The sequence below is a fragment of the Octopus bimaculoides genome, chromosome 6, assembly GCF_001194135.2.
Source record: "Octopus bimaculoides isolate UCB-OBI-ISO-001 chromosome 6, ASM119413v2, whole genome shotgun sequence".
Taxonomy (NCBI): domain Eukaryota; kingdom Metazoa; phylum Mollusca; class Cephalopoda; order Octopoda; family Octopodidae; genus Octopus; species Octopus bimaculoides.
The window spans coordinates 5,668,227-5,684,911 of record NC_068986.1 but is presented as its reverse complement, the minus strand read 5'-3'; the positions used below and the strand labels follow the sequence as shown (position 1 = coordinate 5,684,911).

The 16,685-nt window shown below is 34.9% G+C and overlaps 1 protein-coding gene across 1 annotated transcript in view; it reads left to right on the top strand.

The window, feature by feature from the left end:
- LOC106881452 (pre-mRNA-processing factor 19) overlaps positions 1–14,131 on the top strand; it is a 24,199-nt gene extending 10,068 nt beyond the window's left edge. Inside the window, exons 8-16 of the mRNA XM_014931837.1 lie at positions 1,131–1,172; positions 2,795–2,869; positions 3,610–3,685; positions 6,041–6,150; positions 6,419–6,574; positions 8,574–8,643; positions 9,615–9,770; positions 10,675–10,837; positions 12,639–14,131. Of these exons, the coding sequence (XP_014787323.1) occupies positions 1,131–1,172; positions 2,795–2,869; positions 3,610–3,685; positions 6,041–6,150; positions 6,419–6,574; positions 8,574–8,643; positions 9,615–9,770; positions 10,675–10,837; positions 12,639–12,783 (993 nt within the window). The 3' untranslated portion in view covers positions 12,784–14,131. The remainder of the gene's footprint in view (positions 1–1,130; positions 1,173–2,794; positions 2,870–3,609; positions 3,686–6,040; positions 6,151–6,418; positions 6,575–8,573; positions 8,644–9,614; positions 9,771–10,674; positions 10,838–12,638) is intronic.
- The last annotated feature ends 2,554 nt before the right edge of the window (positions 14,132–16,685 follow it).

Here is a 16,685-nt window from a genome sequence, read left to right as displayed (position 1 = left end):
TCTATTGGGTCGACATACGGCAGGCTCTCTTTCTCCCATTCATTCTCTTTATTATGCAATCTATCGTAGTGGCATCTCCAGACCTCTTTCTTTGCATCCTCATTTAATGCAAGCGTACCATCATCCATGCGAACACATTTCTCTCCTACAACATCACTATTCTCTCTCCTACACTGTCTTGCAACACGAAATACCTCGAGTCTTTGGTCCTCACGGCGCAGAACATTGGCAAATCTTTCCTTATCTGCTTCCCCTCTGGCTAAATAAACCTGTCGCCTAGCATATATATATATATGCACACACACACACACACACACAAAAATACATGGCAGACTTTTTTCAGTTTCCACCTTCCAAATCCTCTCTCAAGGCTTTGATCAGCCTGGGGCTATAGTAGAAGATATTTGCTCAAAGTTCCACACAGTGGGATTGAACCCAGAACCATGTGGTTTGGGAGCAAACTTCTTAGCACACAACCATGCCCATGCCCATTGTATACCTGCATCTATACTGGTTGAAAAAGTAGTGTGGGGTGCCTTTGAAGAGTCCCCATGGTAAGGGTAGTGTCTAATTTGAGAGCAATTTGTCTGGTTTTAGCAGGTCAAGTAGCCATATAAGAAAATTAAAGTTAAACATATATAAGGTTTGTTAATATTCTAAGAAATATTTTATGGTAGTATGTAAAAGATACCAAGTAAAAGGCAATCTAATGAGAAAATTGTCAGGCTTTATGACAATTCATAACTAAATCAAATATTTTAAAGAAATTTTAGATATCTAGCTAAGTTAAGTAGACATCATACTGCTCTTCATTTTTGCATTGCAGCATATTGATATACATGTGTGTTATGAGCTGTGGTTATATGTGTAGGCATGTTGTTAGTTGTAATTATATATGTCTGTTGAGAGCTGTGATTATATCTGTGTTAGTTGGGAGCTATGTTTATGTGAGGATGTATATTTGTTGTGAGTATATGTGTATGTTTGTTGTTATAAGTAGGAATTTGACACAATTTAGTTTTATTTTGCTTTGTGATGATTCTTGCAATAACATTTTGATTCATTTTCACAATAGAGTGATGGTCATTAAATTAATTAACATATAATTTCTATTTTTTCTTGTATTTCAGCTCCAAGACAAAGCCACTTTGTTAACAGCTGAACGAAAGAAGGTATTATTTTACATTTTGATTTGTAGAATATTTTTATAGTGTTTCTTTAAATAAATAGTATATTAATTGCCTAAAACCTTTACTCTTGTACTTTTCTTGACATCAGAAATTCAGATAAGGTTATAATGTATATACTTTTACAATTAAACCTTGGGAGAGGCATTATGCCGGTAATAAAGTTGTTAACTTTACAAAATTAAGAATTCACACACACATTATATATATATATATATATATATATATGCACATACATACATACATATATATATATATGCACATACATACATACACACACACACACACACAGTAACTTGTTACTGAAGAGATTGCAAGAGTGCAATGAAATAATTTAACAAAAAACTATATATATTAATAAAGGACTGAACCAGTGCGTGTGTTTATTACCGGCATAATGCCTCTCCCAAGGTTTAATTGTATTTCTTTCAACACACGTATCCACATCAAGAATCTTGCACACGAAATACACATACGAAATATATACTTTTAATTGGGCCATTATTATCCAAAACACCACCATATCCATCTAATACATTGGTTAAATCATCTTATTTCTTGAAATATTTGTGGCTACTCACTTTGGTGGAAATTCACCAGTTCTTGTCCACTTTAGTATTTCCATTTCAAAGAATACCATCAGATATCAAATGTTATCAATAGTATTGAGCTTATTATTGGTGATGGTGGTCACTTCATGCATGAATCTATTAGCATATACTTCTCTATTTGTAACTCCTACATATATTATTATTCTTTAGATATATTGACTTATGCTTAATCTCTTCTCATGAAGAAACCAACAGCCATGTAAGATTGGATATGAACTGTGTTTATTTTTGTTAGATTTTCTTTGAAGGTTACAAAAGAAGAAAATATCAATACTTGATTCTGCTTTAAAACTGCCTCTACATACCTTTTCCCCTAAATCTACATTTAAATATGCATTTCTATGTTTACAGAAAAGGGCTAAATGTACAATTAGCTCAATATGGCCCTTCTGTAGGCAAATTACTATTGAATAAGCAGACATGTTTATGAAAAGGTCCATGTATTGGCTAACTGATCAGTAACACAAACACATGCTTTTGATGTTATGTGCAGTAAATGCTGCCAAGTCTATTTATCATTTGCATCAAACAACATTTTTATATGAACTACTTGTTGATTAAAAAACACTTGGATACTGGACTTTATAGAAAGGTCACAATCTTGATGAAGGTTACTGACAAAAATGTTGGAAGCATAAAAATTAAACAGGCAATTTTCATATAATGCTGTGAACTATAAGGTTGATTTGATGCTGGTATATGTCATAATAGCTTTCTTTTTATGTTCACTATTATTATAGCTTGTTTTTGTATTCATCATTAGTGCCTTTTTTGTGGCTGCAATTCTGACTTTTGTTCTATATCTCCCTTACATATATTGAATAATACCGGAAGCCAAACCCTCTACATATATGTATGTGTATATCATTATTCATTCATGTAAATACCTTTTTGTGTGAACACACACACATATATTTAATTAGTAGTATATATTATGAACTATCCACTTACGAGGCATATCAGCTGTTAATCTACCAAATTATATATCTATTTTAGAGAGGTAAAACTGTTCCTGAAGGTTTGGCGAGCTCAGAAGATATTCGTGGCTACAGACAATTGGCTTCACACACTGTAAGTTAAATTAAATTCATTTCATATTTGTTTTTAGCATTAACTAATGACAAAATGCTCTACAGTTAAATGCCATCCCATTACTTTAAGTACTTGATTGATTGCAGTTTAGTTAATTTAACTCTCAACTAAATTTAAATTAATGTATTTTAATTATTTAGATACTAACTCACTTCTGGTTTTTTGATACAAAGCATTCTTACAGCATAATTTTATTTAAGAACTTTTGTTGTTCTATACATCAGTTTAATATACTAAATAATGAACAAAATTATTTTACTTAATCCCTCTAAATTTTTGATAATTTATTAAAATTTTGTTAGAAATATGTCCATGAAAGATTAAATTCTACAGTTTTATTTGTTCATCACCAATGACTTCAACATTTGATCAAAAGTTCTATAAAAACATAATTTTGTGAAGAGTACAATAATAGGTTTTATTATAATCAAAAACAATTTTAGAATTTTAACCTGATAACAAAAGCAGTTCTAATTAGTGGTGAAATACTGTCAAATTAACCATATAAATTCCTGTGCAATTAAATGACTAATGTCTATTTGAATTCTACTGCAAAATAAAGAACCTATCTTTGGAATTTCACCAATATTTTAAAAATGTTAAGAAAACTTTTCTTTGCTATTTACTAATCATTCAATTCATCCATAAATTTGTTAGATTTAATAGCATCTGATGTTTTTAGTTGCTGTTTTTCTAACTTTTGGCTTCTATTTCTTCAGGGTCTTCATAGTGCTAGTGTTCCTGGTATTGTATCATTGGACATTTGTTTGCGAGATACATCGAAGATAGTTACAGGTAACACCACCTAAACATGCTATAGACTACATTTCATCATCATAGAGTGTATCCTCTTTAATCTGAAAATTATTACTGTCATATTTTCTATTCTACTTCCTCATATTGGTTTTTTAGTTGTTATTGGTGATGAGTATTGCAAGGAATTTAGTATACAGGTAAGAGTTCACCAAGGATCAGTTCTCAGTCCCCTCTTGTTTATCATAGTCCTGCAGGCCATAACAGAGGAATTTAAAACTAGCTGCTCTATACTGATAAGCTTGTTCGTTTAACTGAATCACTATCAAAAAATGGAGAGGAAATTTCACGTGTGGAGGCAAGGTCTGGAATCAAAAGGCCTTAGAGTTAATCTAACAAAGACCAAAGTCCTAGTGAGCGAGGAAACAGACAGATCACCAATCCCTTCAGGGCAATGGTCCTGCTCAGTATGTAAAAAAGGGGTTGGTAGAAACTCCATATGGTGAACCTAGGGTAAGCTATGGACACATAGAGGTGCAGCAGTATTAGAGGAAGGTTAACAGAGAAAGTAATCTTTGTGTGTGGCAGATGTGCAGGTACAAGATACAGTAGGAATGTGCAGAATATACACTCCCTCAAATGTCCAACGGGACCTTTAGAAGTAGTAGATAGTTTCTGTTACCTAGAAAACAAAGTTAGCAGTGGAGGAGGAAGCTCTGAAAGCGTGGTTGCTAGAATAAGATTGGGCTGGGCAAAGTTCAGTGAGCTACTACATTTGTTTGGTAAGAAAGGGCCTCTCCCTCAAAATGAAAAGCAGATAGCATGATACCTGTGTTCAAGCAACTATGCTACATAGTAGTGAAACATGGGTTCTGACTACTGAGGACATGCAGTGGCTTGAAAGAAATGAAGCCAACATGCTCTGCTGGATGGATAATGTTAGTGTGCATGTATGACAATGTAAATGAGTTAAGAGAAAAACTGGGTATAAGAGGCACCAGATGTAGTCTGCAGGAGGACAAGACTGCACTGATATGGTCATGTGATGCATATGGATGAAGACAACTGCATAAAGAAATGCTGAAGGAGTAGACCTAGGAAAACATGAGATGAAGTGATGAGAAAAGATCTTCAGACACTAGGTCTTACTGAAGAGATGACAAGGGACCAAGACTTCTGGTGCTTTGCTGTACTTGAGAAGACACATCAGGCTAAGTAAAATTGTGGCCATCTATATATACAAGTATGTCCCTCTGTCAGCCAAGCAGACCTTGTCTTGTGGGCTTGTAAGTGCTAGTGTCATGTAGAAGCACCCATGCTGGTGCCACATAGAACAGCACCTCTTTGGGGTCACATAAAAAGCTCTTGTGCCAGTTGCACATATAAAGCACCCAGTACACTCTGTAAAATAGTTGGTGTTAGAATGGAGGCTGTAGAAACCTTGCCAAAACAGACAATTGTAACCTGGCCAGCTCCTGTCAAACTGTCTGGCCCATGCTTGTATGGAAAATGGACATTAGCTGATGATGTTGTTTATCTCTACACTATATTATATCTACTAGTTTTTTTCTGTTTTGAACTACCACCTCTTTCGCCCTGCATGCATATATATGCACTGGCATAAGAAAAATATTTTGATGGGGAAGCCTAGCATTTACCCATGCATGAAAGTCACCCCTTGCCGTGCCATCAGTATTGTACAAGAGAAAGGCTTTTTTATAAAGGCTGATATTGCATGGTACCAGTGCCATTAAAGTGTTGTTAGAAGGCAGAGAACCAGTACAGACACTGCAAAGTATCTTGTTTGATGCTATAACAGTTCTATTAAGTTTCCACTCTAGATTTGGTACTTCTTTTTATCAACCCTGAAAGGATGAAATGCAAAGTTGACCTTGATAAGATTTGAACTCAGAGTGCAGGGAGTTGAAACAGATACGAGCCTTTAATGACTCTCTGATCATTACCAATCATTTCAGATTAATAGTAAAACAAATTGGTGATACTTTATACATGTTTTAAGCCTTTTTTTTTTTTTTGCTTTTTATCATTAAAGTCAATGATATGGTCTTATGTAGCTAGAGTCTCATATAAATTTTCAATATGACATTGAGGTATATGTTATGTTTCACTTCAAAGTCATAGATCATGTTTTGCCCCTTGGGTAAAATATATATTATCACACTTTTCTAAAACTCCCTATTTAAACTCTTTAGCCACTTTGTCTCTCCATTGTTGACTGGTTAACTGCTATGAATAAACCAGCATAATCTTATTAATATAGAAAGAAAAATGAGCATAGAGCAGATTTCAAAAATCAAAGAATTATTAAATTTAAATATAATTGTGAAGTACAAATTATTTGGTCAAAGTAAGTATCCTACATTGATATTCTTTCAGGTGGGAATGACAAGAATGCTGTTGTTTTCAACAAAGATACAGAACAAGTTATGGCAATTCTTAAGGGACATACAAAGAAAGTTACCAGTGTCATCTACCATCCAGAAGAAGTAAGTTGTAACTGTATAACTTGGTCAGATTTTACAGTTATTTGCCCAGATTCGTTAGATGTAGCTCTACCTTCAATCTGTTCATTTTTATTGCCTTGCATGCATTTCTTGTGGCAACAAACCACTTTTTATTTCTTTCCAATATTAGAAAGCATGATGTTCTTTTATTTTTCGTGCATAAAAATGCATATTAAACCAACTGTTATTTTATTAGTATCTATAGGTTTTATAATTTTTTAAAAATATTTTTCATTTTCATTTTTACTAGGATCTGGTGTTTACAGCATCTCCTGATAGCAGCATCCGTGTTTGGGGCATTCAGACTGCTCAGTGTGGTCAAGTGATTCGTGCTCACGAAGCTCCTGTTACTGGTCTGAGTCTTCATGCTACTGGAGATTACTTACTCAGTAGTTCCACCGATACAGTAATTACTTATTTTCTTTTACTTCAGTCCAATCTGATAATTTCTAATTAGAATCTTGTCAAATCTAAAGCTTATTTATTCTCATTGTTTTGAATTAATCATGCATTATCTCAATAACTTCAAGATATCAACGATGTGATTGTTTATTTTTAGAATGACATTGTAGATTAGGTGTGAGGGGCTAGATCTGGCCAGTTTGAACATAAAACAGGAAGAATATTTGGGCTGGATATGATATAGCCTGTTTAAATGCTTATGAGTTAAGCATTCTCACTCAATTTTACATAACTTAGTGAAATAATTCACTCGTGTTAGCAGTTGAAGGCCATGAGTTCGATTTCCAGCTGTGCATTGTGTCCTTGAGCAAGACACTTTATTTCACATTGCTCCAGTCCACTCAGCTGGCAAAAGTTAGTTGTACCTGTATTTCAAAGGGCTGACTTGGTCCCATTCTGTGTCATGCTGAATCTCCCTGAGAACTACATTAAGGGTACATGTGTCTGTGGAGTGCTCAGCCACTTGCACATAAATTTCAGAAGCAGGCTGTTCCATTGATCGGATCAGCTGGAACCCTTGTCGGCATCACCGACAGAATGCCAGTTAGCAGTTGTAGTATTTACTCTGGAGCAGTACTATTTACTGTTTAGCTAAAAATATATTGCAGTGTTTATGGAATGCTTAGACCCTGTAATGTTGGGTAATTCCCACTGGTCAACTGTTTCCATTAAAACCATTGCTGACCTATTCTGTATTACAATGTTATTGTATAATGCTCACTTCCAACTAAAGGTGAACATTTTATCTCTTAAACTCTGAAATTGTTCTTGTTATTTATTAAATTCTTTGGCGTTTTTACACGTCTGGTTTGAACTGATAATAGCCTCTGTTCCTTCCTTTGACATCCATAGAATATTTATAGATTTTAAATAATAAGCTTTATTGCTTTGCTTAAATTTTGTATAATTAGGTGAGATTTAATAACTCGCAATGAGCATTTTGCTTCACAATCATCATCAGCCAGAAGTTGAGATACCAAATGTTTATGGATAGAAGAAGGTTCATATGAACAAAAGATTTTTAGCTTTTAAGTAATAAACCCTTGCAAATTTAATATAAAAGGACTCTGCAAACAAAATGAAAGAAAACCTTTTGTTGTTTCATACCACTATCAAATAGAAAAGTATCTATAAATATAGATAGAAACACACACACATGCACACACACACATGCAGGTTCCAAAGCCATTCTGGGTTATTGATTTTTTTCTTCAAATCAGGGGTGGTCACTTTGGTCAATACACTGAGTTAAACAAATTTTAAATTTACTTGAATAATTAAATGTAATACAGGTACCTCTACATTTTTTTTTTTTAATAAATGATGCAAGTTTACTAATACTTTGCTATGTAAGGCACCAGTCTGTGCAAGGTACCAGTAAACTAGTTTGGTGGCTACAGGGATTTAAAGTTCTTGTTCAATAATTTGTGCAGATTATAAAAGGTTCCAGACCATCAGTGTTCTGAAAGTCAATGTTGTACCTGTATGAATAGCAATCAGTAGTCAGATTTTTTGCTGTTGCAGCTCTTTTTCATAGAAATAGTATGACTGATAGCTTTCTTCCAAGTATTATTGCATCCTGAAGTTCACATCTAGGCTCATGCCTAATAAAGAATAATAAAAAGACTTAAATTCTATTTATCCTGATGTACAGGGTGTTCAAAAAAGTTTCTCCGCAGTGAATTTTTTTTTCTCCAAGATGTATTTCAAAACATGTGTAGAAGAGTCAACTTATGTATTGAAAATGAAGGATGACACTTTCAACACTGCTTATAAATTTTTTTTAAGTCTTGTAAAGTCTAATATATTCTTTTGTAGTCTTATATCATCTTATAAATATTATTTTTCAATAAATATTTACTGCGGAGAGACTTTTTGAACACCCTGTTCTTCTGTTGGCAATTTGATGTTCAATATATCAGTATGTTTTGTTTTATTTCTAGTATTGGGCTTTCTCAGATATTCGAACTGGTAAAGTGTTAACTAAAGTCACTGATACATCTTCTCCACACCGTAAGTTTCTTATCATATCTTATAACACAATCATTTTCATAAATGTTTCCATTGTTATCTATTTGTGTTGTCCCAGCTTGGTCACATCACACTCTACTGGATGTAAGTAATCAAAGAGTAACCTTTTAAATCATATTTTCGTTATTCTTACGATGACACCTTTTGTCCCTTAAGGTTTGATAAAATGAGCACTTGTGTGATACTTGAGTTAATTCAGTTTTGTACCTCATCACAGAGTGTAGTTCTTGAATTTGCAAATTAAGTGAGAGAAAATCAGAACAGTTGTATTCATTCATCATCATCATCATCATCGTTTAACGTCCGCTTTCCATGCTAGCATGGGTTGGACGATTTGACTGAGGACTGGTGAAACCGGATGGCAACACCAGGCTCCAATCTAATTTGGCAGAGTTTCTACAGCTGGATGCCCTTCCTAACGCCAACCACTCAGAGAGTGTAGTGGGTGCTTTTACGTGTCACCCGCACGAAAACGGCCATGCTCGAAATGGTGTCTTTTATGTGCCACCCGCACAAGCCAGTCCAGGGGCACTGGCAACGATCTCACTCAAAAATCCTACGGGAGCCAGTCAGGCGGTACTGGCAACGGCCACGCTCAAAATGGTGCATCTCATGTGCCACCCGCACAAGAGCCAGTCCAGGGGCACTGGCAACGATCTTACTTGGCTTGCCGGGTCTTCTCACGCACAGCACGTTTCCAAAGGTCTCGGTCATTAAGGTATATATTATAAGAACTAGCAATCACTATTTTTAGTACTGTGTTAAGATCTCTGCTGCATTGTTTTGGTTCTATTTGAACTGCTGATATTTTAGGGTAAGATGTAAATACTTCAAAACATGTAGAATCTTCAAAACGTGTAGAATCTTCAGTCTTAGAATCATTACCGGTATTTGTGATTATAATGCATGTTCCACGATTTTTTATTAATTCTTTTTGTTTGTGTTGTTTTTAGCTCTGACTTGTGCACAATTCCATCCTGATGGTCTTATTTTTGGAACTGGAACTGAGGATTATATGATTAAAATCTGGGATTTGAAAGAACAGATCAATGTAGCTAACTTCCCTGGGCACATGGGCCCAATTACCAGTATTGCATTTTCTGAAAATGGTAAGAATCACAGTATATTCAAAATAATTTTTGTTTGATTTCACTTTGAAATTTAATTTTGAAGTTTAAGAATAGATCTTTTTATCAAATATACTTTTTGATTAATCATTAACATTTGAATGAATTTGCAAGATGGAAACTGTATGAAAGCCCATCATTATATAGTTCCAAAAATTAAACAAGCATGACAAAGGAATGGACAAAACTGTACACACAAGATATGGATGTGCTCATTCCTTCTTGGTTATCGTCAGAAAAATCTAGCAAATTTCATGCCTTTAATGATATATAATTATATATATTATATTATATATGATATATAATTAAATATATTATATTATATATGATATATATATAATATATTATATTATATATATATTGATAATATACACACACACACACACACATATTCCCATATTGTGTGTATTACATGCTTGTACATATGTGCATGAATATTGCCATTCCACAGCTTTGCTGATCTGATTAAAATAGTGATATGTTTATGTTCTGTATTGACATTATGAGAAATTGCTCTGTGCATTCACAGACTAACGGAATAAAAATGATCTCTTGCCTGACAAACAGGTAAGGATTGTGAGCAGGAAGAGCATCTGGCCATAAAATCCTTCTTCAAATAAGTCTTCATCCAATCTATGCTAGCATGGAAAGAAGCAGGTGTTAAACAAATGTTCTTCTATTTTTCTACTATTTACCTTTTGATTTTTTAAATGTCTTTAATCATAGATTTATGATTACAACAACAATATTATGTTACAATTCTATCAGCATTTTCTGTTGTAATATGAATGATATGCTTCTTATCTTTTTACTAAATTGTCATCTTTCCTTTTCTCGCCTCTCATTTGTTCATAGTCTCACTGTTTATACAATCTTTTGTTTCTAGGTTACTACCTTGCTACTGCTGCTGAAGATGCTGTTGTGAAACTGTGGGATTTGCGTAAATTGAAAAACTTCAAGACTATCCAACTGGACGATAAATATGAAGTACGCAGTCTTTGTTTTGATCAGAGTGGATCTTATCTTGCTGTGGCAGGTACTGATGTTAGGTATGTATTGTTTATTAAGTTCTTTGTTTCAACATCAACAATTTGACTTTTTCCTGCCTCTGCAGTATTATATTCTAATTGGTCAAGAGTAAAGTGTTCTGATTAGAATGATGTGTCTCAACATTACTAATTGTGCTAAGCTAATCTAAATATATGAAGATTTCTGAAGCTGCTTAATATATTGGGTTAAAACTGGAAGCTACCCAGGAAAATTAGTCTGGAGTAAATTATTTTGATATTAGCAGTTTAATATGACAAAACTAAATTGTTAAAACTTCATAATTAGACTTTCTGACCGATAAGATTTTTCAGTGTATCATTCAACATCATCGTCATTATTATTTAATGTCCATCTTCCCTACTGGCATGGGGTGAACAGTTTGACAGGAGCCAGCAAGTCAGAGGACTACACCAAGCTCCACTGTCTGTTCTGGCATGGTTTTACTGCTGGATATCCTTCCTAACACCAACCACTTTATAAAGTGGATTGGGTGCTTTTTACATGGCACCAACACCAGTGAAGTCTGTTATGCATGGTTTTTAGAGCTGGATGTCCTTCCTAATGCCAACCACTTAACAGAGTGAACTGGGTGCTTTTTCTATGACACCAACACTAGCAAGAACTGCATTGGTTTTTACAGCTGGATACCCTTCCAAACGTCAATCACTTTAATGTGTGGACTGGATACTTTATACGTGGCACCAGCATCAATGAGGTCTCCAAGTAGCTTGTAAGACAAAGATCCTTTGAGAGGAGGTGGCTTTGTGCCAGGTGATGAGAAGTTAGAGTATGACAGAGGGACAGAAATATGTCTTGCTGTAGAGGAGATGCATGGTCACCCTAGTCAGAGGGAGATGGTGGAAATGTGTCAGGGGAAACTCTCGAGGTACAGGGATGAGAATATGAATGGAATGGCAGAGCATTGCCAGGGGTGCATGAGTAGGGAGTTCCTGTGAATGCTAAGTGGCGGGGAGAGTACAGTGACAGGTGAAACCTGGGTATATAGAGGGGGGGGGGATAGCAATGATACAGCGGGCAGCGCATTGAGGACAAGAGCAGGGAGGGAGAATGCATGGAAAAGAGGAAATGTGCAGAAAAAGAGAAGAGAAGATGTAGTGTGGTTTATTGGGGTAGGGTGTGTAAAAGATTTATTGTTACATGTGGGTGGAACACAGAGTGCTTCCAGAACTATTTCGTTGAGGTTGGCAGGTTTTCTCAAGAACCTCATATTACCAAACATATCAGTCCATTGTCATCTCCTCTGTAAGGCCCAACATTCTGAGAATGTCAATATTGAAATATTGATAATTTCAACAAGACTCCTGAGAATTCTTTTGGAGGTCAGTTAACTCCACACTTTTAGAGAGAATTGTTTCTAGTTTAGGTATAATGCCAGTGCTATCAGTTTTGAGGGGAGGGTGTTAGTTACTTCAGACCCCAATGCTTCACTGGTACTTGATATTTTTCAACTCCAGAGAGTTGAAAAGTAAAGTTGGTCTCAAGATTTGAACTCGGAACTCAGAACAAATAGCACTAGATATTTTTTCAATGCTCTGATGATTCTGTGAGTTTAATATTGGAAATATTAAGGATGATTTTGATATCTAGAAATGTAGTACAAATATGAGTGTTTCCTCAATTTTTTTATTTCTAAATTAAATTTTCCTTTTGACAGTTTGCTTTTATAAGGTAGAATGTATCAGTCATGTAAGAAAAGTGACAAAATCCTTTGTTTTACTTGTTTACATAATTTTTTTTTTTTACACATCACTGAGCAACTTCTTTTATTTTCTATTTTAGGGTTTACCTCTGTAAACAGTGGCAAGACTTGGCAGTTTTTAATGACCACACAGCATCAGCTACTGGTGTGCGATTTGGTCACAATGCTACATTTGTGGCTTCAGCTAGTATGGATCGTTCAGTTAAATTCTTTGGAATGAATTAAGACCATTACTTTATGTGAATGTGTGTATGTGAGCATATATGTGTGAGTCTTCGTTTATAATGTGCTGCAAGTAATGTCAGTTGTGGAAAAGCAAACTCTTAAAGACATCTTGCTAATGTCGATTTCATCAATATTCTAAATTTGACAAACAACATGGATTTTAATAAAACAGTTGCTGTTATTATGTGACCAAATTTTTTTTTTTCTTTCAAAAGTAAAGTTATCAGATATTCAGTTTTTTAGAGTACATACATGCTTTTCTAACAGCTTCTTATGTAACTAGTGACAATATTGTATTATTAGATCTGGTTTGGAATCTCCCAGTGTGAAGATAATCACCATACACTTTGCACAGATCACTCCAGTTAGCTTTATTGTTGATATATATCAATATTTCATTGGAATTTATCAGTATGAAGATCAGTATTATACATTTTCACAGATCATCTATCCACTCCAGTTGGATTCTATTGTTAATAGATATTACGGTGTGAGATTTGTCATTAAAGCTCCAGATCCTATCTAGCTTCATTTCAAGAACCTACAAAACAAGTCTTTTTTTACTGATCTTTTCCTTGTCTTTATATGTCAAAAACTACGGTCTTTTTGTTTAATTTATTTTGAAGTTAGGTCTTATATAGTTTTAAAATACTTCATTCTTCTATCAGTTTTCTTAAATCCTTTTACACATTTTTAAAGTTTATTTTTGAACATAATGATTGAGTTAAATAACTTAAGGCTAAGCTACTTTTTTATTTTACATTAAGGGATGCAAATTACTTTGGTAGACAACGACATGCTGTTTCTTATCTTCTAATGACTTTTCAGTCAACAATTATATATACAAAGCAATTCTGGAGGTAGACCAAGTTGCTGTTAATGGTTTGTGGAATTTTAAACTATAGTATATCTTTGGATGATTTATTTTCTATAGCAGGTTCCAAATTCTTTCCAAAAATTAATTATACTGTAGAAATTTATAACCATGATAGAGAAGTTTTTTTTATTTTTTAATCATTTTCACCCTTGTTTCATCAGAATTTTCCTCTATATAATATTGCCATGATAAAATCAAATTCAGAATTTTAAGCATGTTTCAAATATTCTAGAAATGATTGTGCAGTGACTTCTTTCAAGAGGCAAATTAATCACCTTTGATGTACAGTTCTACAATCATAATGGTTGTCTTAATTAAAGCTGCTTTCACTCTTTCCATCCAACTTGTGGCGAAGAGGATTCTGCACATCATTGATAATATTTCATTCTTTTTTGATATTGTATTTTTTTTCTTTATTATTTTATTAACTGACTCATCTATCATCAGAAATAAAACTGTTAATTATTATAACTTCTTGCTTGTCTTTATATTTCTTTCCCTTTTTACCATTGTGATTTTATTGAATTAATGCTTGTTAATTAGAATGACATGAACTGCTTCATAATTCTTTTCTCAGCTCTTATGTTCTCAGTTCAGATCCCACCAAGATTACCTTTTCACTTCTAGGGTCAGTAAAACAAAGTCCCAGTCAAGTATTGAGATTGATTTGACTAACTACTCCCACAAATTTAAGGCCTAGTGCCTATATTAGAAACTATTGACTGGTTGTATGATCAAGGAAGTTCATTCCAAGAACATGGTTTTGAGTTCAGTTCCACTGTGCAACACCTTGGGCCAACCAAATCCCTGTGAGTAGATTTAGGAGATGGAAATTGGTAAAAGCCCTTTGTGTGTGTTAGCACTTTGAAAATTGCTTAGCCAGGAGCAGTGATATTGATATCATTTTCACTGTCAATAGGTTGTTTGTTGGCTGAGTGCCTTCAAAGACAGGGAGTAAAATTTCAATTAACTCGGAACAGTCTTGAAAGGGTTTATCTTTCAGAAGGTTAAAACTGTGTTTCAAATGCATTCGTCTTTTAATATTGCTCTGACTACTGTAAGACATTCACTTTTAATGAACTGCAAAGAACTCGCATAAAGTGGTTCTGTCTGTTACTTAAATTGGTTAATCTATTTTAGCACCCACCACTGCAACTGGTAACCTTTTCATGTCCAAAGAAATGGTTTCCATGAAGCTCCTGTATCATCATCATCATCATCATCATCATCATCAATGTTGAACACTTGTTTTCCATGCTGGCATGGATTGGATGGCTTGACTTGAACTGGTAAGGCCAGAGGCTGCACCAGGTTCCATAGTCTGTTTTGACTTGGCTTCTATGGCCAGATGCCCTTCCTAAAGCCAACCACTCCAGTATATTAGGTGCTTTTTACATGGCATCATCACTAATGCCTTTTATGTGACACCAGCACCAATGCCTCTTTCATAGCACCTTGGTTTTGGGAGCTCAATTCTGTTGTGGTGGATGGGTCTTCTAGAGTACAACAATGTGCCACATATCACCATCCTCTGTCATCTCCTTTGTAAGGTTCAGCATTTTCAGATCAGCCTTCAATACTTCATCCCATGTTTTCTTAGGTCTCCCAATTCCACAACTTCCCTCCACCTTAAGTGATCAGCACTTCTTTATACCATGTCCAATCTTAACTGTAATATATGATCATTTGTCTCTTCTTTGCCTTTTCTCATCTGTCCTGTGAAGAGCAATTCTTTTTTTCTCTTAAGAGGTGTAACTCTTTATGCTACAAAAAAGTAGATTAACTGGGAGATTATTCAATGAAATAAACAAGCTGTCTTGTGCTACTAGTTCAAAACTGATTGAAAGTAGCAAGTGGATAGAGTAGTTATAACTGGATTTCTAAGCAAGACTATGGATATTATCCAAGCATTTCATTCTTGGTCTACCCCAAGGTGGCTCAGCTAGAAGTTGTCTTGTGATTCTTTCATGTATCATTCCAGAGTAGTGAAACTGTGACCTCTCATGAAGTAATGACTTGATTGGTGGAAACTCCCTAATCTCCAAGCTATGCACATATTTTTAGTGCAGGGATTCTTTGGAGGAACCTCATTTTGGCTGCTTTTCTTCACAATTGTACTCTTTTGGTCATTACCCTGCATTCATGACTGCAGGAAACTGGAAATAGTGAGTTTGGCATTTTTACTAACCTCTCCTCCTCTGAGGACCAAATGCTGGAGCTGGTGCATTATTGTACCACCACCTGCAATTCTAGCATCCAATGCAGGTTTCTGTTTCCTAAGTTAGCAGCCTTTCTTCAGATAAACATCAGTGAGATGGAGGGAGACTTGCATGCATGAGCAATTGCTGGCTGCTGGCCTACCTCAAATAATATTGCCCAGGTCTGCATATATGTGCAGATGCATGGTCAACTTTTACTGACAAAGCACCCCCTCACCCATAAATGTGACTCAAAATATGTCAATGAGTACTTAGCTTTTAGAAATAATACATTTCTAAATCTCTCAGAGAGATTTATGCAGTAGTGATACAATGAAGTAGTTGTATGCTGTCAGTCCCCTGAAGGGAATAATACTACTGTTAGTTAGACCTAGGAAGCTGCACTGCTTCCTGTTGGCCTTGACACATTTCCTATGTCCACACTGATGACGAGCAAAGACTCAGAAACATGTCTCTGGATGCAGACTTAGCTGGGTGGAGGTGTTTGTCTCCCCCTTGTAAACATAAGGACACAGGAAATGTGTCAAGGCTGACAGGAAGCGGTGCAGCTTCCTAGGTCTAACCAACAGTAGTATTATTCCCTTCAGGGGACTGTTACATAAAGTTGAGTACTCAACTGTTTGAATTTCAGAGAAAGAGTTCTTTGCAAATAGTATCTGTCATGTCTTTCTCAAGATTACTTATGTCCCCCCCCCCAAAAAAAAACAGAATCAAAACCATATTCATAATTTGGTTTGTTCACTATCTTAACTTTTCTACAGTAACCCTCAAAATAAAATATTTCATGAAATAAATAACAAAATAAA